We start from the raw sequence: 25,002 nt of genomic DNA on the forward strand, positions 1-25,002 counted from the left end.
AAAGTTTGGTAAAATTCATTTGTAAATCCATCTGGTCCTGGACTTTTCTTTTTGGGGAGGGTTTTGATTACTTCTTCTATTTTCTTGCTTGTAATCGGTCTGTTTAGCTGTTCTATTTCTTCTTTATTTAGCTTTGGGTGGCAGTAGGACATTATTTTAAAAATAAAGCAGCTTTGCTGCTTTCAAGAATGACTGCAGTATGAGTGAGATTGGATAGCCTATCTATCCATATTTGCATCATCTTTTTTGGAATTTAGCAATAAAATCTAGCTAATGTGTCATGATGGCAAAATGAGGGAGATTAGAGAAAGATAAAGAGATCACAATTTCTTTCCAAAGCAGAATTTGCCAATATATAAGTTTCTAATCTATAAGATGAGAAGATAGCAATGTATTTGGGGACCCATTATATTTTCCCTTTAAATAGAGGAAAAAGAGAAATGTTCTTTATTATTAATAGAATTGATAGGTATTGATTTGCTGTTTCAGCTTTTAACAGTTGTGAATCAGTGTTCTGCCATATAGAGCTGGTATGTTTGCTCTAACTACCAAGTTTTAGGTACCATGTGAGACACAGGCAAGACTGACTGAAATACAGGATTTGTAGTGAGAAAGAAGATTGGGTGAAGTTACAGAGAGCCATTATTTCTGACCATATTCATTGAGGAAATAGTCATTGAGATGCCATTACATACCCACCAAAATGGGTAAGATTAAATACACAATGCTAGGTAATGCAACAACACAGAACAAATGGAACAAATGGTAGGTTCTTTTCAGTTTCCTTGAAAACTGGATTTAAATGTTTTTAGCAGTTTTATTCGTAACTATTCCAAATTGGAAATAACTCACACATCCAGCAACTGGAGAAGGATATTGTACTATGTTATATTACTATAATGCACACATAATATAATAAGAAAGTAGAGAGAAATTTTAATGTATTTTTGGGATACTACCCAGCAATAAAGAACAAATTGCCGACACCCACAGCATCATGAATGCATCTCAGATTATCATGCCAACAAAGGAAGCCAGACACAAAAGAGAACATAAGAAGTTAAAGAATAGGCAAAACTAAAATGTCAACAGGCACTTGAAAAAATGTTCAGCATGATTGGTTATCAGGGAAACACAAATCAAAACCACAATGAGATACCACCATACTCCAGTAAGAATTGCCCACATTAAAAAAACCAGAAACCACAAATACTGGAGAGAATATGAAGATAAAGGAACCTTCTTACACTGTTGTTGAGTTTGTAAACTGGTCCACTCATTATGGAAGCTGTGTGGAGCTTCCTTAGAAAACTAAAAAATGGATCTACCATATGATCCAGCAATTCTACTCCTAGGAATCTACCCAAAAGATACAAAAATACTTTAAAGGAAACATGCACTCTATGTTTATTGCAGCACAATTTACAATAGCCAGAGATGGAAACAACCCAGTTGTCCCATAAATAGAGGAATGGATCAAAAAGTTATGATATTTTTATACAATGGAATATTACTCAGCATTCAAAAAAGACAAACTCATGCCATCTGCAGCAACTGGATGCAGCTGGAAGTGATTATGCTAGCAGAAATAAGTCAGAAGGAAAAAGATAAATACCAAATGGTTTCACTTATATGTAGAATACAGAGAAACCAAACAAAATGTCAAGAAAAAGTCGAAGCTAGCAAGTTGACCATAGAACTGAAGTGTACAGTGCAGGATGGAGAGAAAAGGAGGGCAGAACAGTAGAGGGATGAACACAATGGAATATGGTGATGGTTCATGGATGAACCTATGGTAGTGGGAGAACCATGGTGACCACAATGTTGGAAGAAAAAAATTTCTTTTAAATAGGCAAAATTAATCAAAGGTTGTATGAGTAAAATTGTGGGTACTTTGGGACCGGAAAACCTCTGGAACCCTGGAAATGTTCTTTATATTGATCTGAATGTTGGGAATGTGGCATATATGTACATAAAAAGTTGAATTGAGTTGTATACTTAAGATTAGTGTACTTAGCATACTTACTGAATGTATGGTGTGCCTAAATTAAAAGGGAAAAAATAAATAAATAAGGTAATGGAGTATAGATCTGTTGCAGAAAATAATAGGAAAATATGTAACCTACAACAGGGAAGTAACATGAAGAAAGTAGTGCTACTCAAATTGATCCTAGTGATGTAGAGAATGGATCATTTCAGGTAGCTATCTAGGTCATATAGATGCAGTGGGGGACATAAAATATCTATGACTTGATCCTAACACTCAATAAGTTTATGGTCATTTGTTGGACAAATGACAAAAAATAAATAATACAAAACTTTAAAAGTTAATAGGAAATGGTTAGTACTTAATTCATGGTATTATGAATGTAGCACTAAAGTGAAATCCGAGTGCAAGTCCTAATTCTACCAGTCCTAATTAATTGGCTTTGTGACTTTATTAAAATTATTTATTTCCTTGGACCTTGGTTTCCTTGTCTATAAAATGGGAATAAGAGATATGATATTCAGGTCTTGATATACAGAACAGGAGGCAGTCAGTAAATGACAGTGTGTGACCTCAGTTCATGTCATGGCTCTGCCACCTACTGACTTGTGCACTTAAGTAGATTCACTTTATTTCTTTAGTCTCTACCTCTCCTGAGAAGAAAGGAGGGCAAATGACACATTTGAGAATTAAGTGGTCCTCTTACATTATTTAGAACAAAATAGGCATACTTAATTTAAGATCCTTTTCTGTATAAATATAATACACAAATGTGTGGTACAAATAATGCAGGTAATAAGTAATGATACTGGATCAGGGTGGTGATTGAGGTGGAGAAAGAAGAGGCATAGTGTTATATTTTTTCAAATTGATGTCATGCTGTTACATTTTTTAAAAGATAGCATATTTAGTTTAGAAAAGGAAATACTTTGTATACTTTTACTTTAGCCAAGGTATCTATACTTATTTTTCTCTTTCTATAAAATGAAAATAATATAAAATATATCTTTGGATTGTAGTGATACTAAGTTGAAGGTACTGTGACATAAAAAAAAGTTAACCAGCTTTTCTAAGAATAAGACCCCTGTCACAACCAGAGGAAACCATAGCTGTATAAAGACAAAGAAATCCATTTATAAAGTATGTTATATTTGTCACCTGAAAAACAATCACAGAGCAGCAACCTAGGTCTTGTTGGGTATCATTGATGAGTGGTCTCTTGACTAAGGAAGTTTAATTTGCAGAGCATATACAAAGTCCTAAATATTAACATTGTAAACCTGTATTGTTCAGGGTGTTTACTTGAGTACTTGCAAATTGATTGATATCAAATCCTGGATATCAACCTAATTTTTGGAACTTAATAGATTTCCTGTGATAGTTCTGGTTCAGATTTAGCCACTGACTCCTTGTTTCCCACCCTTGAGGAAATGAAAAATGACATTCCACCATAGCGATTACTCACCTGTCTTCCTTTCTTCCAGATATTCCGAGTGGTGTGCATCTGTCTAGGAAATCCACCAGAGACAGTCACCTGGGAGTATCGAGACAAAGATAAAAATTATCAGAAGATTGGCCCCATAACACCCTTGGAGTTTTATAAAGTACATGTCAAGCCGCTCTTCAATATGGAAAATAAGGTTGGAGATTGGAACTGGCAGTCACTGGCTGTTAACTTTCAAATGCCTGTTAACTGACAGGAAGGGTGTAAGATTCCTGGGTTAATGTGTATGATCATCACTCTCGTCATTAGATAAAAATTTTCTCCCTTCCTTTGAGTTATTGTTTGCTCCAGATAAAATTGGGTATATCAGGACTTATCATTTTTCCTAATGCTTCTTTTCAGAAATGTGTAAGTATAGGCCAGCCGTGAGTTTAATGCTCCCCTGATTTGACAATCAAAATCATGATGTGTATTTCTTGCCATGGGCCCTTCTGGGGATTCTAGTGGAAGGGAGCAGTTTCACTTCCTATTCTTTCCTGCTACCTTTAGTTCTCTTCCACCTACCTAGTAAGATAACCAGAATTTCCTTTCTTTATTGGTATCTGCAGTCTCTTATAAGGAAATGATTGTTTTATGATTGTAATCTCAGACTGGCTGAGGTATTTTTGCCAGGTCTAAAGCCTTTCTTACTAACTTGAGTGTAGTAATTTTATAGTACAGGCGTTCCATCTATTTTTTTTTTTTTAAGATTTATTTATTTGTGCATACAGAACTGCCCCTGGCCAGAGGCTCAGGGGCGGCGAGAGGCTTCACCAGAGACAGAGTGGAGAGCAGAATAGGCAGATCTACGAAGTACACTGCTGAGGGGAGCAGCGGGTGGGTCAGGAGAGGTCTGTCACGCCTCCGGGGCAGGCAGGAATCGAACTCATGTGCAAGTGGCTTTAGCTTCTCAGTTCTGTGCTTTAACCCCCTGCGCCACCAGGGAGGGCCACAGGCGTTCCATCTTACCTTGCAATTTTTCAGAATGAGTTTTGGACAGATCTTGACAGTAGGGAAAAACAGACTGGTATAGTTCCCAAATGTGTACTTTGCACTAATTAGAATATTCAAACACCTCTTATCACATGACTGCCAACTTTTGTTTCTTTGTTACATTAACCAGTGTAGTTGTAATGCTTATCCTTATAGTCAGAATTGATGAACTTTATGCAAATAAAAAAGGCAAGCTACTTGTCTTGCTTGACATTTCCTGCTTTTATGGTCATATCAGCATGTTCTTGATCTCAACAGATTTGTTTAGTGAATGACCCTCGACCCCAACACAAGTACAACAGACTTTACACAGTGGAATACTTAAGCAATATGGTTGGCGGGAGAAAAACTCTATATAACAACCAGCCCATTGACTTCTTGAAAAAGATGGTTGCTGCCTCCATCAAAGATGGAGAGGTTGGTATTATTTCTCTGTCTTTCCCATGGGGGGTTTAAACCTTTTCTTCCACTTGTTTAGTGTAATAGGAGGGTAGGGTTTATGTTGACTTAACTATCTTCTTCTTCTACTTCTAGGCTGTGTGGTTTGGCTGTGATGTTGGAAAACACTTCAATGGCAAGCTAGGCCTCAGTGACATGAATGTGTGAGTAAAAAATTTTTAAATAGTTATTGGGTTGTTGTTTTTGGAGTGCTCTCTTGTTACAAAGTGATTCAACTGAGGTTTACCCTAAGATGAAGGTTGACCTGAGGGTAGATCTCTTTTTTTCCACCCCTAGTTTGAGAATGCAGAATAAAGACTCCATATACTTAATGCTCTAATGTGGGAAATCAGGATCATACTTTATATCAGAGTTGAAATTGTTGGGTGTTCCTGAAAAGCCATCCATGAAAAGGACACTTAAGAAATAATTGTTTACTGTGTAGGTAAACCCAGTACTTTTGGAAATGTAATGAAAGGTTTTCCAGGCTTCTTGTTTGATATTTGATCCTTTTTAACTACTTATCTTTGTATGATACTTATCTTTGTATTTTGTCTCTGTGACAACTAAGATCAATTTGCATACATGTTTTAAAGCATTCCTCCTTGCATTTTATTCACTTGTGAGCTAAATCAAAATTCCCTTTCTGTTAAAATACATTATTTTATTGCTTAGAAGTAATTGTTCTTTTAAGAAGCCGATTTAAAAGGGCATTTTCTAGAATAGAACACAACCTTTTTTTTAACTTTGAAAATATTAGAGAATATTTTTGACATTTTTCATTTAAATTTCACAGAAATGGTCTGAGTAAATTTAGAAATTAGGTGATTCTGCCAACTTAAGAGGGATATTTTTTGAAAGAAGTCACTTCAAAGACTTTAGAAAATTTTTTCTTTCCAAAAGGACAATGCAAGCTTCTTATCTTGTCAGCATTTTGATATGGGGAATGTATATTTAGCCATTTAATGTTTTCCTGAGTTATCTTATGATGCATAGGGAACAGAATCCCATTGAGAGACTAACTTCTTCATGTACCATAATCTCTGAAGAGCTCGCTACTTATTTGGAAGGAACTCTTGAGCCCCTTGACTTTCTTCACTATTCCTTTTTCAACCAGAAACCAGTTTTCTCCCATGATTATACTCCATTTTTTTCACAGCTATGACCATGAGTTAGTGTTTGGTGTTTCCTTGAAGAACATGAATAAAGCTGAGAGGCTGACTTTTGGTGAATCACTTATGACCCATGCCATGACCTTCACTGCTGTCTCAGAGAAGGTATGACGCCCAGCATCCTAATGCAGTAGTTTCACAGATAGACCTACATTCTCTTGCCGACTATTCATCCAGCAGCACTTCAGTCATATGTGTATGATTTCTGTTAAAAGTTAGTTTCCAAGCAGGACATTGTGCCAGCATCAAGTGGGGCTTGGCTGCAAGTTCAGTGGTGGTAAAAATAGGAACTTTCCATGGGGAGCAGATTTTTATTCAGAGGGTGTAAAAAAGTAGTTCCTTTTCTGTAACTTTGGAAATTCCTGGTATAAAGAGATGCCAGCAAGGGACATGGGAAAAGGTAACTTGTACTTTATAAGGAATTAAAATGTGAATCCAGAAAGGGTTCATATCTTGATGACTAATGATCAGACTATTGTCCTTTCATTTGTCATTCAGATCCTTATACAACAAAATGTCAGTAACAGTAGTTTGTAGACTCCTTACCTACTACTTGATACAATGTATTTTGAAGTTTTTGTGAAATACTCTGAATAGTAATACTACTTTTTAGAACACATTGTTAGAAACAATGACTGAAATTTTAAGTTTTACAAACAAGCCTTCCCATTTCTAGACTATATAATGAATATTTACCCGTGGGCTCAGGGGCCATAAGAGAAGACTTCAGCTACTTTAATTCTTTACCACTATAAGCAAATATATTCTTTTTTAGCCTAGTTACTGGGAAGAAAGTCACAGAATAACTACCTTGACATTAAAAGGAAAGTATTGGAAGGATGTTTTCAAGATTAAAATTCTTAGTTCATATTTAGAAGTTTAGAACTGCTAAATTGTAAAACTCAGTATTAGCTAAAGTGCTTAAAAGTTAAACTTATAAGCTATTTAGATTTTTTTTCTTTTTTAAAGATTTATTTATTTGTACATACAGAACTGGGGTACAGGCCAGAGACTCAGGGGCAGTGAGAGACTTCACCAGAGACAGAGTGGGGAGCAGAACAGGCAGACTGAGGAAGTACACTGCTGAGGGGAGCAGCGGGCGGGTCAGGAGAGGTCTGCCACGCCATGTGGTCTCCTCCGGGGTAGGCGGGAATCGAACTCATGCGGAAGTGGCCTTAGCTTCTCAGTGCAGTGCTTTAACCCACTGCGCCACCAGGGAGGGCCAGCTATTTAGATTATTAAAAAATAAACTAAAACCTTATCATTTTTAAGAATTCATCTTTTTACCATTTCTTTGGAAATGTTCCTGTTTTTTCAGAAATAGAAGTCATAATACTCTGTGTCATTTACTCTGGAGCTTCCATTCTTCGGCATATTTAATTCACATGCCATTTTTTTCCTTAGGGAACTTTCCTTCCATGTTAATAGTATAAAGTGGACTTTATTTAAATTTAAAAGATTTATTTATTTATGTATACAAGAACTGGGGTACAGGCCAGAGGTGTGGGGGGATGAGAGGATTCACCAGAGATGGAGTGGGGAACAGAACAAGCAGATCGACTAAAGTGTACTGCTAAGGAGAGCAGCAGGCGAGACAGAAGAAGTCTGCTGTGCCATGTGGGCCACCTCCTTGGCTGGGGATTAAACTTATTCTGCAGTGGCTACAGATAGCTTTATAATGCTGTGCTGTATGTAATCTGCTTCGCCCTCATGGAGGGCCTCGAATTTACATTTTTTTTTTAAGATTTATTTATTTATGCATACAGAACTGGGGTACAGGCCAGGTGCAGGTGTGGTGAGAGGATTCACCAGAGACAGAGGGGGAGCAGAATAGGCAGGTGGGCAAAGTACACTGCTGAGGGGAGCAGCGGGCGGGTCAGGAGAGGTCTGCCTCGCCATGTGGGTCACCTCCAGGGCAGGCAGGGATCGAACTCATGCGGAAGTGGCTCTAGCTTCTTAGAGCCGTGCTTTAACCCACTGCACCACCAGGGAGGGCCGAATTTACAATTTTATACCAGAATTTTACCTTGAAATTTTTCTCTTGCCTCTATTTGAAGTTTTTGACCACTAAACTAGTTTGCATTGTGTTCGAGTGATAGTGCAGAAATAAATGCTGTAGTGGTGTTTCAGATACTCTTTCTTGTTGACTTTTTGGAATGTTATGTGGAAGGCCCAGGTATTAGTCTTTGTAGATGACACAGAAAGCAGCTTGATTTAAGTCTTTCAGCAACTCATTGGCAAAGTTAAAAATAAATATTTTCAGATCTATTATAATAAATAAACTTAGATGATACAGACTCTAACAGTGATATTAAAAAAACATAAAAGATAGGTTACAAATGGGGTGGGATATTGGTAGAAACCCAAGACAGACATTTAATAGGGTAGTCCCAGAATGTTTATCTTACAGAATGATCTTGAAGTCGCCTTTAAATGGTTTTAAATGGTATTCATTGCTTGTATTAATCTGATACTTCATTTTTCTTAGCCAAATAGAATTATAACATGCTTTTTTTCTGTATAGAGTGGGATGTAATGGAGAAAATGGTATTTATTGCTTTTAGGTTTATTGCATTTTTTTTCCTCAAGAAACTTAAACTCCATTTCTTTTAGTCTTTTAATTATGGCAGAAAATACATGGCTCTGATCAGTCTGTCATGATCATATAGAAAAGGCTGTCTTGGGCCCTCCTTGGTGATGCAGTGAGTTGGAACATTGCACTGCCAAAATTAGCCAACCCATGGCCACTTCAGTGCAAGTTCGATCCCGCCCCGGAGCTGATCCACATGGTGAGGCAGACCTCTCCTGTCTCATCTGCTGCTCCCCTCAGCAGTGTTCTTTATCATTCTGCCTGGTCTCCTGCCCACTGTTTCTGGTGAATCCTCTCACCGCCCCTGCACCTCTGGCCTATATCCTAGTTCTGTATAAATAAGTAAACCTTAAAAAAAAAAAAGAATAGGCTCTTTCTTCTGAGTGACATAATACCTCAGCAAAAGAGATCTATTTCAGACTGTCATTCTTTTTTTTTTTTGGCAGGATTGTCAGGATGGTACATATGTGAAGTGGAGAGTGGAGAATTCATGGGGTGAAGACCATGGTCACAAAGGTGAGCTTACTCAATATTAACTCAGGGTGACTTGGGGTCTGCTCAGCTGTCTGCATTCTAAGAGATGTGGGTAGAAGCTGTTCTGGTGTGGAGCATTTCTCAGTAATTGGTCCCATTTGGCTAACTATTTTAGAGAAAAATCGGATCATCTAGTTTGCCCCCAGGATGAGCAACATAATATCCCTAGACCTTAAGTTCATTCCGAGATTAAGTATGTGCTGGCATTTGTTCAATATACCATGAATAGGCATTAATAAATTATAGTAATAAAGCTAAAGAAAAAAAAATAACATAAGTAATGTATTACTTATAGAAAAACTTAAAATATGCTCAAAGAAAATAAAAATCTCACCCAGAGGTCACCCTTGAGTTTACATTTTATCAAAATTTTGCTGACATTTATTAATGGTTTATTCTTGCAAACTTGAGACATATTTGTAAATGTTTTTCCTAATTAAAGCATATTTCATGTGTTTTAGTTTTTAGCAAAAATGGCAACCACTGTAGAGTATTATGCATGTATGTGCATGTATGTTATGTGCTGGTGGCATTTTGTAGCAGCTCCTCTCAGAGACCATATTCCTTAGTTTTAGCCAGTAGATTCTGACTAGAAAAGACACATTACCATGGCTTCCTAGACTAGATACTTTGGATCAAATTTTATCACATATTTCAGCCACGCAGGAATCAGACAGGCATTTTCTTAATAAAAAGAAAAAACTAAACAATGAATTAAGCAACTATGCCTCTGTGTTTAGAGCAATGATTTTCCAATTATGTTCATCATAGTTCCATGATTTACAAAGATTAAAGATGGAGGAGGAAGGGTGTGAAGATTTTGAAGTGAGCAGATGGGGCTGTAGCTATTTTTTTTATTTGAAAACTATTGTCTTTAAAGATAGTACTTACCTGAATTTTGAAGTTGAGAGGACTTGAATGTACTGCTTGACTGAACAGCATAGGCTGGTTAAAAACCCAAAGGCCATCTACTCTGTCATTCTAAAGCTTTGATCTCTCTATGAAATGATCAGTGGTGGATTTTGGCTAACTATCCCTGGGCTTTTCTGTGAAATTTGGCAGCTCTGTTCCTACATCACTAAATACAAGTGCTGCTAATTTATTTTTATTCATTATCAGATAGCTTCAGGTTCCCTTTCTGTGATTTCTGTTTTTATTCTGTGGTTATGGGAAGCTTAGTTAAGTTAATTATTATGAATTAAATTGCAACATACTTTAAAATAGAATGAATTTTATTGTAAGACAGATACACATAAGGATCAATTAGAGAGAAGTATAGACCTTAATAAAACTAACAGAAAGTTGAGAAATATACTCATAAGTGTATAGTGGTAGGTAAGAAATGGATGCAAGGGAATAATTTATCTTGAATTGAAAGGATTTGATGCTTGTTACATTTTAAAATAAAAGTTAATGCTTCAGATGAATTGCTGTAGCTTCTGTTTTTACTTTGGTCTAACCTGGTCCCTGTAAGTTGGATTTGTTATCATAAAGGTTAAGAAAAGGATTTAGAGTTTATTTAGATAAGCTTAGATATGTTGGCTTGCTTCTGTGGTATTTTTCTATCTGTAATAGGCACTGAGTTTGTAGTTAGTAAACATTTAAGAAGGGATAAACATTATAAAGTCAGGCAAATACTGTTTTGTGTAGTGTGAGTTACCACTTTAAACCTAAATACCTACTTTTAAAGAGGATTCTGGACCATTTTGCTTCCCCCCCCCCCCCCCCGTTAAACTGCACCTCTTCACTCCATTCTCAATAAAAGTTCTTCAGCTCACTCAGTTATGTTATTATGTTATGAGAGCTGGAGTTCTGATCCCTACAATCTGCATGTAATCCTTACAGTGAAATCTGCAGCTATGTAGTTAAGGTTAGACTTTTTATTGTTCTTAAATAACTGAAATACCTGAGATTATAGAGAGTGAAGCATTTCAGTGGAGAGCCAAAAGATAAGAAATAGAACAGAGGCAGGGGTGGGGTTGGGGGGCAGGGGAAGAGGAAGGAATGGTTCATTCAAAGCCAAAATGAATTATTTTAGTGTATTTCTTCATAATGTTCTGACTTAACAGGAAGGAAGGAAAGAAAACATGATCTAATTTAATTGGCACACTTGGCCTGACCTTAGGAGAGTGCATAGTATATTATGCTGGCGATGTGTGTTTACCCCAGCAGGGCCTTCCTGTTTGTCATCCTGTTGGACATTGACTGGCAAGTCTGAGGCAGCTCTTCTATTTGTGCTCTCAGTAGACATGACAGCCTTCAACAGCATTGCTGGAATTTTGTTTCTGTAGATAACATTGTTAACAGTTTGTTACTATTCTCTTTGGGGTTTTTGCCTATTAAGATGGATGGTTACTGAAGAATCAGTGTTGATAACACAAACCAGAGATAAACAGAGCAGAGATACTGGGCAGGCTGCCCTTGCTTTTCTTTCTGCCCAGTCCTGGCTTTGGCCATGACCCTGCCTGCCCAGAGACTTAGTAAAGTAAATCGAATAACATAATATTGCAAAATTGACAAAGGTTCCTTCTCATAATTAGAGACACAAAAGGAGAAATTAATTCTTGTTGGGTAACTATGTGTTGGCGAATCCTTAGTATTGTTTAGTTTGTGGACCGAAAATGTATTATATAGCATGTTGTACAATCAACATGACTTTGATAAGAGTTATAAACCAGACAGACAATGACACTCGAGGCTGTTTTCTTAACCACTGCACTGTGCTTCCTCTCAATCCCTGTTCTTGTAGTATCTGGTCCACTCATGGAAATACAAGATCAATTCTTGATCTTCAGTGACCAGAAATTGGTAACTGAGGAACATAAGGCCATATGAAGGATGTGGGCTTGTAAATATTTGAAACAGAAGAAAGGGCTCTTAGAGCACATTCATGACTGGGATCTAAAGAAGGAAGAAAGATGAGCATCTTGAGGGTTTGCATCCAAAGTTAGTGTACTCTGAATTGCATAGTTGTAAAAAACTATGTAACCACCCCAGACTTCCCAGAATCATTTGTTCAGGCTGCTTTTATGACATGGCTTTCCTTTTTTTTCCTTAACTTAATCATACACAATTTCAGAATATATAAGCAGAAGTGTTAAGGAACCTCCCATGTACCCATCATCCTGCTCAATAGTTATCAACATTCTGCCATACAGAATATTTTTTTAAAAAAAGATTTTTTTAAAAATTTACTTATTTGTGCATACAGAACTGGGGTACAGGGGCAGTGAGAAGATTCACCAGAGACAGAGTGAGGAGCAGAACAGGCAGATTGACAAAGTACACTGCTGAGGGGAGCAGTGGGCGAGACAGAAGAGGTCTGCTGTGCCATGTGGGTCACCTCACTGGCTGGAGATTGAACTCATACTGAAGCGGCTGTGGCCAGCTTCATAGTGCTGTGCTTTGACCCACTGCACAACCAGGGAGGGCCCTGAGCCCATGTTTTGTGTGAATAAACAAGTTTAGTGAGAAGTTTTGACTTACTCAGATTGCACAGTGTCAGAGGTGGAATTGAGCTTCAGATTTCTTAATTTGCACAGGTGGCTTCCCTTAAAAATGCGTGTTATGTATAAAAAAGGTAAGCAATTATTTGTAGATCTGAGATTCAGTTTTGGATTTCTAGCACAGATAATATAATTTATAGATAATATTGAGCTGAACTTACTGAAATAAGAGAAAATTACATGAGCTAAAAGTAGAAACTTCTGACTTCTTGAAAACGTGCAGATATAAATTAAGCCACTCACCTTGGGGCTATCTTGTCTCTCCAGGCTTGGGGAAAATGCTGCTACCTTAAATCCCAGTATCTGAGTTTTGTCAGGGGAACTTCTCACCCTCCATCTTTATCAACCAAAGAACTTGTATCACTTGGGCTAAAAAACAGCTATGTGAGATTGACTGCTGCTTCCTTATGGAAGGATATGAGTAGGAGAGGGGAGACAAACTTGGGACAGTGGCTCTTCTTAACCTACAGCCAGGCATTAGTTTTCAGGGAGAAAGTCCTCATCTTTTAAAAGTTTTGCATGAAAATGTTTCCTCCCATAGATGATCTGTTACTTTCACCAGATTGTTTCCATTCTATGTTTGCATTGATTTAAGAAGGACAAAATTTAAGTATAGAATCTGGAGCCAGACTAGCTGGGTGCACATTCTAGCAGTGCCATCTATAGACTGTGTTATCAGTCATGATATATAACCTTAATTTCCTCATCTTTAAACCAGGGGTAGTACTTGCACATACCTGATGGGGGTGATTGTCAAAATTATGTGCCAGACACATAAAAAGTACTCAGAAATATTAGCTGTCATTGTTTCTGTTGCAGTTGTTAGTATTATCTATAGACAAATGAGGAACAAATGATGGACAGAAGAACTTAAGACTTTTAGCCTTTTCCTTCTAAAAGATTGGCTAATATGACCACTTTCTGCTTCAGATCTCTAAAAATTCAAGACCCTTGTGTGACTGCTGTACTACTTCACCAGTTTACTGGATAGATGCCTTCACACATGGGAGCTTTGTCTCATGAGTTCTCATGAGCTCATGGGAGCTTTTTCTCATGAGAGAAAGCAGTGGCGGTGAATAAACCCAGTGCCAAGTAAAACCCACTAGCAGTAGCATCACGTAACACTTGTTGATGTAGGGAACTGTACATAGATTATCATGGAATAGTTATCTCTGACTGTCAGAGAAATGTATACTATTCACCTGCACACAGGAAGGGTATTTAAAAAGGACTGTGATGTCACAAAAGTGCTTCTCAGACTGTAAAATATAGGATAAATAGACTGAGAAAAGCAAGAAAGGAAGTTGATTTTCTCCAGGAAAGCAGATGACAGAGAAGGAAAGAGAGCCAGGGAGAGTGCTGTCAGTGGAGATAAAAGGAAGACTTTGAAGCTGAGATTATTGAAACAGATGCAGGGTTAAAGAGAATCCCAGAGACTTAGACACCAGAAGAGCATGGTGGTCAATAGTGCTAGAGCAGAGGAGTTAGGAAATAAGTCAAAGGGCCTCCCTGGTGGCACAAGGGGTTAAGCGTCAGCTCTATGAAGCAGTCTGCAGCTACTGTAGCACGAGTACAATCCCCAGAAGAGAGCTGCCCCACATGGCTCAGCAGACCTCTCCTGTCTCACCCGCGGCTCCCCTCAGCAGTGTATTTCAGTCAATCTGTCTGTTCTGTTCCCCACTGTCTCTGGTGATACCTCTTACCCTCATCCCCACACCTCTGGCCTAAACTCCAGCTCTTGTGTATATAGATAAATAAATCTTTTATATAAGAAAATAAAATGATCAAGGGCAAAGGCTTTTGAGGTTGGATCTAACTTAAGGAGCAAAGGGAACACACCCACCAGTCCAACATCCCCTTTTCCTGGACAGTGAGCATGATCCAGTCAGGCCTGAGAACATAATTTTACCAGAATCTTTACTGTGGAACAGAGGAAGAAAACACTTCTTCTTCTCATCTTTTGCCCATGTTTCTAAGATTTTTTTATAAGAAGCATGAATTATTTGAATAATTGTTAAAAAGTCTAAAAGGATTATAACATGTCAGAATATAGGGAGAAAAACACTTCTACCCTGTGGTATAAAATTATCATTTGGGGTTTGTTTATTTTTATGTTCATTTACCTGCATATCTGGATTTGTAATAGGTTGTAGTTATGTAGGATCTCTATGTTTATCACTAAAATATATTTTCCATGTTTTTATAAAGCCTTAACTCTTCATTTTAAGTGAAAGATTAATGTTCTTGACATGGTTTCATACTACTTATTAGGAAGTTTGAAATGAGACAGGTATCAATGAGGTTTTGCCTTCCTTTCTGGGGCCTCTTTTCCACTTTGAGTTATCACCACCAGGTGACAGATTAGCAGTGACTTAATGAGGGTTTAGTAGTCTGCCTTTCTTAGGTCCATGCTCTAGACATTACCCATCAGAGCAGAATAAGTAACTTTATTTTGCCACACCTTAAAAAAATTAACAGTCAGTTAACTACAAAGAAATGGTGAGGTGAAACACTTAAAAGAACAAAGATAACGAGATATAAAATGAATCTAATTCATAAATGACAATGCATTTGTCACCCTAATCTACTCTGAGAGGTTTGAATTGCAGGATTTAAATTGGTAGGATTTAAAAACTTCTCAGGTAGATGTTTTCTTCTCCTTTAACCCATTTGAAGCTATTCAGTTTTTGAGTGACTTTGGCCTAACCAGTCCAGAGCTATTATATACACCCATTTTCCCCTTTACAGATCCCTATTAACCTTTCCTTTAACAAATAGAGACCTATTGCCAGTTTTTTTTAAAGGACTGTTGACTATTTTTCTCATTGCATGTAAACAAGACATTAACATCTAAACAAAATTTGGTTCATAAAATTGACTTTCTTTTTCCACTTATTTGTTTCCCTGAATCTAACCTTGGGATCCCTGGAGCAGTATTTTAGCTTTCTTGTCCTTTCTTGGGGAAGACCTGTTTCTAATGGCCAGGGTGCTTAAGGACCAGAAATTGCAACTTTCCTTAGAGTGGTCACTTTAATCCTGGGTACTTTGCAAACACTCACTTGGGTTTCAGACACACTGATCTAATCTCCTGAGTCAAACTCCAAGAGACGCAGTATCAACAGTTACAGCAGCCACAGTTCATTATTTACTCAGGGTGCAATTACTTGGCAGCCACCTAGACTGTGAGGTTTTTGTGAGCCCCCGAAGAACTCATATCCTGAAAAGAGAGACGAATCAAGGCTGGTCTTCTTGGCAAGGACACTGAAAAGGGTGGATTGCAATTGATAGGAGTTTTAATTTGTGAGGACTTAATCTGATCTGCTTTTGGAACAAGATAGTAGATGTACTTATTGTCCGTGTTCTGTGGCATTCTTTGAAGACTCATTTGATTGTGTGATGATAGTATTGTCATAAGGACACTGAACTTTATTATTACATGGATCTGCCTCTCCTTCACCTGCCTCACTCACTGTCCAGAGCTACTCTTAAGGATTTATGTGGCCAATATGAGGGTAAGCAGAAGAACAGATTCTGTCTCAACTGGTGGTGTAGTGGTTTGGTCTCCTGTCCACTGAAGACTCCACTGAAGACTCCTTTTGGGGAAGGCAAATGCTGAGTTTCTTGGGTAGAACTTACTTAGGATGTAGCTAAACTTTGATTGCTTGAATGTAGTGTCACTATGTAGGTGATGGTAAGGGCCAGGTCCCCACTGACAGAAACCAGGAAAAGCACAGGCTATAGTATTATTATAATCCTTTCCTTTGTCTCTCCTGTTGAGAAAAAGAAACTGTGCTCAGAAAGCAGGCATCAGGGAACAAGGAGGTATTAGCTGACATGGTCAGAGCCCTGGACCCCTTTTCCTATGAGGGTGAGCATGCTGTCCCACATACAGATGAGCGGTCTTCCACTAGGTCAGAGGTGAAGAGCAGAATTGGGCATAGATGACCTCACTAAAGCAATGGAGTCCTTTCTCACACCATGGATATACACTTATAAAATTAGACTTACAGGCCCTCCCTGGTGGCTCAGTGTGTTCAAGCACAGCACTAAGAAGCTAAAGCTACTTCCGCATGAGTTCGATCCCCACCCGCCCCAGAGGTGATCCACATAGCACGGCAGACCTCTACTGGCCCGCCCACTGCTCCCCTCAGCAGTGTACTTCTACGACCTGCCTGTTCTGCTCCAGACTCTGTCTCTGGTGGATCCTTTCACCATTCCTGCACCTCTGGTCTGTACCCCAGTTCTGTATGCACAAATAAATAAATCTTAAAAAAAAAAAAAATTAGACTTACCACCATATTGCCTGTGCTTTAAATCTCTCTTGGTTTTAGAGTAGCAGTTTTTAGAGTGATGCTTGATCCCTTCTGAGTCATTCATTGGGGCCCTCTTAAGGGGTCTGCATGATCTTCCCTTTTCCAACATGTCTTTGTAAAGTCAGATTTTCCTCATCTACTTCAACCAAAACAAGACTACAACAGGTGAATACAGAAGCAGATACAAGACTTCAGCTGTTTTCTGTGAAGTCAGATGTTAAGTTGTAAAACAATGCTATTTTTTATACATTTAGTTTGTTGTGGAGAATATAATTTTTTCCCTAAAGTTATGTATTTTAAATTATTTTAAAATGAATTAATATTTTAAATTTTGTTTTAATGGCTATATCAATAGGTATAGCTCACACAGACAACTTTGTGGGGTCCTCAATTTTAAGAGTGTGTGGTCCTGGTCCTGTTGCCATGTTTGAGAACTGCTGTACTACAGGACCACTTTGGAAGATAATAGCTGCCCCTTTTCCCCTTTCTGTTGGTCCTATGTAGAGGGAAATGATATAGCACAGATCTAGATTGCACAAACACTTTCAGAGAAAATGGCTCAAATGTCTAGGGTATAGGAAGAGCTAGGTAAGGTAAGATGATGACAGTGATGAGGATTGCTGGCCTCTGTAAGTCTGTGGATGTGTACATGCACGCTCTCTCCCATGTACATGTTGTACTCTGCTTTCTCCCTGGCCTACCCTGTGTATCATCTGCATGTAAGTGACTGCCTGGCAGTAATGACACCATCCCATCATGATTTGCCTGACAGCTTAGCTGGTTGTTGTAGGGTTTTAGGGTAGAGAAGAAAGAAAACAACCAGTGATGCTGAGAAGGCGGGTACAGTAAGAGTAGAACTGGTATGTGCTTACTCTTCTGCCCCTAGACATTAATCCTCAAGATGTTGCTGTATGAATAAGAAGCTTTTCCAACTTGACTTCTAGGGTCATACCCCCACCTGCAATGCGGCAGCCTGGACAGTAGAACAGCACAGAATTTGATTAGAAACATTAGATTAAAGGCTCAGCTTCACCCCTGTGACTGCTCATAGTTACTCTCAGCCTGTTTTATAATTGGTAAAAATAGAACCACACCTGTCCCATGTGCTTAACGTATTTGCTAATAACACTTACATTAAGTGACATTATTGATGAGAATGCTAAAGAACATGTACAAATAATAATAGTTTTGTGAAAGTCTTTGGAGTACCAGTAGGTTTTCTGCTCTTTTCTCCCACCCTCAGGACTCATGATACTTCTGTTCTTTTCTCCAGGTTACCTGTGCATGACAGATGAGTGGTTCTCTGAATATGTCTACGAAGTAGTGGTGGACAGGAAGCATGTCCCTAACGAGGTGCTAGCTGTGTTAGAGCAGGAGCCCATCGTCCTGCCAGCCTGGGACCCCATGGGGGCTTTGGCCGAGTGATAGTGCCTCCAGCTCTTTCCTCCTTCCATGGGACCTGAAGTAGCTGCAAAGGACAGATCCAGGGACTGAAGCCAAAGTTACACAGGTGACTCTGTGTCAACCAGAACACAGTCAGACTCTTGGATTTCTCCTCCAGGGACTTCTTTGGGGAAGTGTGCTTTATGCAGAAACAAAATATTCTTAAAGGAAAAAAAAAGGGAAAGATCTGGTCATGCTATCTACTCTCCTCATCTCTAACAGCTCAGGATCTCTTAGTATTTTCATCAGATGTAACTGTTTGTCTTAACTTTGTACGAAAGGTTTGGTTCATTGTCTGTTTTAATAAGACAGGAAAGGATGAGCAATTGAGGTGTGTGGAGAGAAAATGGACCTAATTCCCCTATTCCTAGACTAGAGTGGGGGGGAGGGTTACCCTAAGATTTGGGCTCTTAAAGCTGCATGCTGCCTGACAGTATCACTGTCTTTCCTAGATGGCAGTCACTGAATTCAGTTTTTTCAAGGTAATTTCATGTGCCTCTAATAGCCCAGAAATGGGAGGTTGATCAAGTCTGACATGATTCCTTCCTATTGTTCTGAACCATGGGGGATCACAGCTGTACTTGAGTCAGGGTTAAGTAGAGGCTTAGAGAAAATTGGGTGAGAGAACAACCAAAACTTTATCATGATCCGAATTATAATCATTAGGGGGAGCTCTAGCCAAAAGGTTTAACTTCTGCTTCTGGAATTGGGAATTGGGTGGGCAAGAAAAGGTGATATCCATTCTTTCTGACAACTAGATGGTGCTGAGAAGCTTTTGAATAAAACACTTTGCTAAATGAGAGTGAGTTGGCTTATTTTATCTAAAAATTATTTTTTCAGTTGTAAAGAAAACAGATGACTCATGTTCTTCAAAGTGAAAAAATAGCTTCCCTGTGGGATATAGCATCCTTCCCAGCCTGTGCTGCTTCTCATTGGTTTCTGTGAGCATCACCAAATTTAATAGAGAACTTATCTCCCTGTTATTTTATCATCCTTACTCCAAGATCCAGTGTCCTCACACTGTGAGGCTCTGCTGGGTCCAGCCTTGGTCCTGTACTGAGACAGGACCTCCCTTTTACTGAAAACAAATAAGTGTAGCACCCTAATCAAAATTTCCATCACTTCCTTAGACCCCTACCTTTCTGACTCTCCAAGTATCTTTTCAGTCCTAGCGAGGATACTGTTTATCACTATACTTTCCAAAATAATAGGAACACCTCAAGCTTTAATCAGAGTGTTTGTAATTCTTTTCTAAGCAGGATAAATCAATCCACTTCTAGTCACTTGCAGGGTGAAATCCCAGAACAGATCTTAAAAGTATCTAGGAAGAAAAGATAAATTACCTCCAAAGTCAAGTCACTTAGATTGACATCTAACTTCTTATCAGCAACTATACAAGCCAGACTGGTGACTTTTATTGTCAAAGTTCTCTGAGAAATTAACTGTATATCTGGAATATTATATACCCAATAAAATAATCTTGTAGGAATACCAATGAAATAAAACATTTCCATATAAAAACTATTGCTCAAACAGAAGGGGAACTGAGCCAATATAGAAGATTAAAGATGCAATAAAGAAAATAGTTCAATCAAATTGGTAAATATATATCTAGTTAAGCAAAAAAGTGTTTTTTAGGTAAGCCTTAGGGGGTTCAAAAAAAAAAAACCCCAAACTTGTGAAAATAGCAGCTAACTTAAACCTGTAGTTCTTACTTAATAAGAAAAATATCTTGACTGACTTTAGGCTTTGTTATGTTAATAACTTGTACTAAAAATTTCTAGATTAGCTACCTAAAATAAGCAGAGGATATAGTTTCCAAAGAAAAATATAACCAGTCCTGGGAATGCAAACTAGTACAACCACTATGGAAAACTGTTTGGAGGTTCCTCAAACTGCTAAACATGGAGCTTCCCTACGACCCAGCAATCCCACTCTTAGGTATCTACCCAAAAGACACAAAAACACTGATTGAAAAAGATACTTGTGCCCCCATGTTTATAGCTGCTTTATTTACAATTGGAAAAACATGGAAGCAGCCCAAATGCCCAAAAGTAGATGACTGGATTAGAAAGATGTGGTACATATATACAATGGAATATTACTCAGCAACCAAAAAAGAGAAACACATGTCTTTTGCAGCAACTTGGATGGAGCTGGAAAAGATCATGCTTAGTGAGATAAGCCAGAAAGAGAAAGAAAAATACCGGATGGTGTCACTCATAGCAGGAGTATAATGGACCAGGTGAGAATATAACAAAAATAATGAACAACCATATACCAGAGACATTTTGTGGAGGTGGAGTGGGGAATGGGATAAAAAACGAGGGGGGGGGGGGGAATGGACGGGACTATGGTGGTGGCACAGGGGTGATTTGGTGATGGGAAACCCACGGGGATTACAATCGAGATGGAAAAAAAAAATGTGAAAAATGATGTAAAAATAAACTTTGTAATAAAAAAAAAATTCTATTGTGACATAAAAGTATTTAAAACTTCATTTTTTAAAAATTGCTGCAAATGTACTCATGTCAAATGGTTAGTAATGAAAGAAACAGAGGGAAGATACTATAGGAATACTCTAATTCTAAATCATATACTATTCTACTGGAATGTGAATTCCCATTTAATCTTCTCAACAACTCTATAAAATAAATATTAATTACATTTTGATGAATAAAGTTGAGATTCTGAAAGGCTAAATAATTTCCCAGTATCTCCTAGTCAAAATAAATTGAATTAGAAACTAAAAAAAGAAAAAAAAAAAAGAAAAATATAACCAGTCCATAAAAAACAAGATACGGGGAGAAAGAGAAAGTGCAAGACGAGTAGAGTATCCAAAATAAGATAGAAATAAATATAAATGTGTCAATTTATATAAATAGGTTAAATGTTCCCAGAAAAGAAATTAACACCAACAAAAAAACCCCAGAAAACAACTTCACATAGCTGGTTTCTAGAAACATAAGCAAACTGGGATATAGAAAAGGATAAGAAAGAACTATCAGGCAGATACTAACCAAAATTAAATCTGTGGTAACTATATTAATAACTGACAAAAATAAGGCAATAACCAAATAGACTAGTTCCAAAGTATATTATTCATAGCTTCCCTAGAGTTGTATAACACAGAGACTCTGGAGATAGGTTTTAAAACAAAACCAATTACTAGAAATAGAAGCATTGCATAATTATATGTTTACTCAGCGATCCAGGGAAATATTACTATGCGTCTAATAACAAAACTTCAAAATATATAAAACAGTCTGACACCATACAGACAAGTAATATAATGGGAGATTTTAATAACTCAACCATTGACAGATCAAGCAACCAAAATGAGTATATAAAAGGTTTAAGCACTTAGTTTAATGTAACAGACAGCTATTGAACACTGCCTCCAACAACTGTACATTCTTTTTGAGACACATGGAACTTAAAAAAGATAGCCACATATTGGGTAGTAGAGTCAACCTCAATCAATTTCAAAGGATTGTTATACAGGTCATATTCAAGCCACAATTAAGTTAGAACCAAAATTAAAAGGTAATTGCAAAAATAACTCATGGAGCCAAGAAGAAATCACAAATGAAATTTGACCAAAACAATAAAAATAGTATATATCAAAACAAAAGATACAGCTAAGATAGAACTTAAAGTTTAGAGCACTAAAAGTTTGTTAGAATGTAAGAAAGGCTAAAAATGTACCTGTTTCAAGAAATTAGAACAGCAAAATAATTAGGCATTAGAAAGCTAGAAGGAAATAAGATGTGCAGAATTAAACAGTATCAACAAAGCCACAAGCTTACTCTGTCTTTGAAAATAAAGCAAATTAACAGATCTTTGGCAAGACTGGTTAATTAAAAAGGCATACACAAAAGAAACTAAAAGGAAGACACTATGGAAACTGAAAAATAGAAGGTACATGTAAACATTGCCAAATAATGATATGAAAGGGCTTTGTTTAGAACACATAATTTCACAAACTCAAGAGAAACAATAAGCTGAAAAGCAGATAGCTTTGAGAGATTTAGCAAAGGCCGGTAATAAGCAACACAATTTATATTGCATAATCTCCAACTGCTCAGCTATGGTAGCTTCAGTTTGGGAATTGGGAGTGAAAGGAGGGTTACCAAAGAGTTGGGTGTATATTAGATACTCGCCCTACTTGGGGCAACTAAGTGGCTATACCTCCCCATGTTGACAGTTGATTTAAAAATTATTCTCCAGAGGGAAAAGAATTCATAGTGTAGAAGTCAGAAATATAGCTAGCGGTGGTGGAAATACCATAAACGGATTAAGAGAGCATTTACATTCTGAATGTCTTTAGCCAAATCTGGACTCCAAAAACCCTAAGTGTCCAGGTGATCAAAAGTCTACTCTTGGGAATCTTGATAAGTCTAAGTGGAAAGATATAAAGGACTATTTTATGGCATAAAGACTTATTTTGTGAGGCTAACATAGTCCTAGTAAGTGTAGTAAATGCAAATATCACCCACAAACATATGCAAAAGTTCTCAACCAAATCTCAAGCCAAATCCAACAATGTATACAAAGATAATCTTCATAACCAAATGTTTAATAAAACATTTTCACCATGTGACCAAGCAATTCCTCTTAAGAGGCATTTGAAGAATACGTAACACTCATTTGAGGGAAGCACACACTCCAGTGTTCAACACAGCACTACTTACCACAGTAAAGCTATGGAAACAACCTAAACATCCAAATGGAAGAAGCTGTGCTATATATACACAATGGAACACTATTCTGCTATCAGAAAAAGATAAACTTTTCATGAGACAACATGGATGACAATGGAGGTTAAAATAAATCAGAAGGAGAAAGAAAAATACCAAATGTCACTTATATGTGGGATATGAAATCCCAAAGGGTCAAGTAAAGCCAGGCTAACAACAAACTCTAGAGAACGCTGATTGTAAAACTGAGGCTGGCCCTCCCTGGTGGCGCAGCGGGTTAAAGCACAGCACTAAGAAGCTTAAGCCACCTCCGCATGAGTTCGATCCCCGCCTACCCCACAAGAGATCCACGTGGCGCGGCATACATCTCCTGACCCGCCCTCTGCTCCCCTCAGCAGTGTACTTCGTGGATCTGCCTGTTCTGCTCCCCACTCTGTCCCTGATGAATCCTCTCACCCTCTGCATCTCTGGCCTGTAACCCATTTCTGTATGAATAAATAAATAAATCTTTAAAAAAAAACAAAACTGAGGCTACCAGAGGAGGGGCGTGGGGGGTGGGTGGAGGGGGGTGAGAGCAAAGTGGGAAGGGAACATGATGGACTTACGGAGATGGACTGTGGGTGCTTTGGTGATAGATGTGGTGTACATAGATCCTACCTTCAGAGGCAGGATCTATATATCTAAAATAATGTAAATCTATATTAACTCAATTTTTAAAAGACATGAGAAATAAATGGACATAGGTATAAAATAATGTATATAAAACTATTTCAAATTTGAATAAATGCCTAAACTACAAAGAAGCTATTTTTCAAATAACATTGGGTAAGCAAAAACAAAAAGTGGTGGGTATGTCTTCTCTGTGGAAGTCAAAGGAAAATGGGCTGAAGTTTTAGCCCAAGATCTGAATTGGAAGAGCTTTAGGAACTTACAGGCCAGAGAATGGAAAGGTAGGAATTGTCTTAACCCTGCAACTGTGAATGATACTCTGTCTGCAGGAAGGTCCTCACCAGGTCAGGAGTCCCTGTGAAATAGAGTCATGCTGACCCTGCTCACCCAAGAAGCCAGGACAACCAGATGATGGGGTATAACTTTAGGATGTGGCAGTGGACCCATCTGCCTGCTCCAGCCTGTCCTTACAGAGCAGTGTATTTCTTTTTCCCTTTTATTAACTTTTAATTTCTTTACATTGTTCATATTTTTTATAGTATTTTCGTTCTCTCCCACTCCCACATCACCATGGTCCCTTGTGCTCTTCCCACCCCTATTTTGATCCCTTTTTTTTTTTAAAGATTTATTTATTCACACAAAAACTGGGGTACAGGCCAGGGATGCAGGGAGTGAAGGGATTCACTAGAAACAGAGTGGGGAGCAGCACAGGCAAATCTACTGAAATACACTGCTGAGGGGAGCAGCGGGCTGAGGCAGGAGAGGTCTGCTGGGCCATGTGGGTCAGCTCCCTGGCCGGGGATCAAACTAGTGCTGCAGTGGCTTGGCTTCATAGTGGCTTCATAGTGCTGTGCTCTAACCCCCTGTGCCATGAGAGAGGCCCCTAGTTTCCCTATATCCTTCCTCTAAGTGATAACATTCAATATTTTTCTTTTTCCTCTGACTCATTTCATAATCCCTTCCAGCTCCATCCGCGTTCCTTAGAGCAGTGTATTTGCTGTTGGTAGTGTCAGGGCCCCTGTGCTTTAATCCCCATTCCTCCGTTTGTGCAGTGTGGCTGGCCATAGTCATCAGATACAATAATGGAACAAAGAAAATTTGTTCAGCAAGTGGTGCTGGGAAAACTGGGAAGCTACATGCAAAAAAATGAAACTAGATCATTGCCTCACTGCAG

The 25,002-nt window shown here is 38.1% G+C and overlaps 1 protein-coding gene across 1 annotated transcript in view; it reads left to right on the forward strand.

The window, feature by feature from the left end:
* Nucleotides 1-19,261, forward strand: part of BLMH (bleomycin hydrolase) — a 32,550-nt gene extending 13,289 nt beyond the window's left edge. Inside the window, exons 7-12 of the mRNA XM_004684819.2 lie at nt 3,472-3,627; nt 4,722-4,880; nt 4,998-5,065; nt 6,061-6,178; nt 9,110-9,179; nt 18,290-19,261. Coding sequence (XP_004684876.1) covers nt 3,472-3,627; nt 4,722-4,880; nt 4,998-5,065; nt 6,061-6,178; nt 9,110-9,179; nt 18,290-18,441 — 723 coding nt within the window. The 3' untranslated portion in view covers nt 18,442-19,261. The remainder of the gene's footprint in view (nt 1-3,471; nt 3,628-4,721; nt 4,881-4,997; nt 5,066-6,060; nt 6,179-9,109; nt 9,180-18,289) is intronic.
* Nucleotides 19,262-25,002: the final 5,741 nt, after the last annotated feature.

This window comes from Condylura cristata, unplaced genomic scaffold (genome assembly GCF_000260355.1).
Source record: "Condylura cristata isolate star-nosed mole 26May11 unplaced genomic scaffold, ConCri1.0 scaffold00017, whole genome shotgun sequence".
Lineage (NCBI taxonomy): Eukaryota > Metazoa > Chordata > Mammalia > Eulipotyphla > Talpidae > Condylura > Condylura cristata.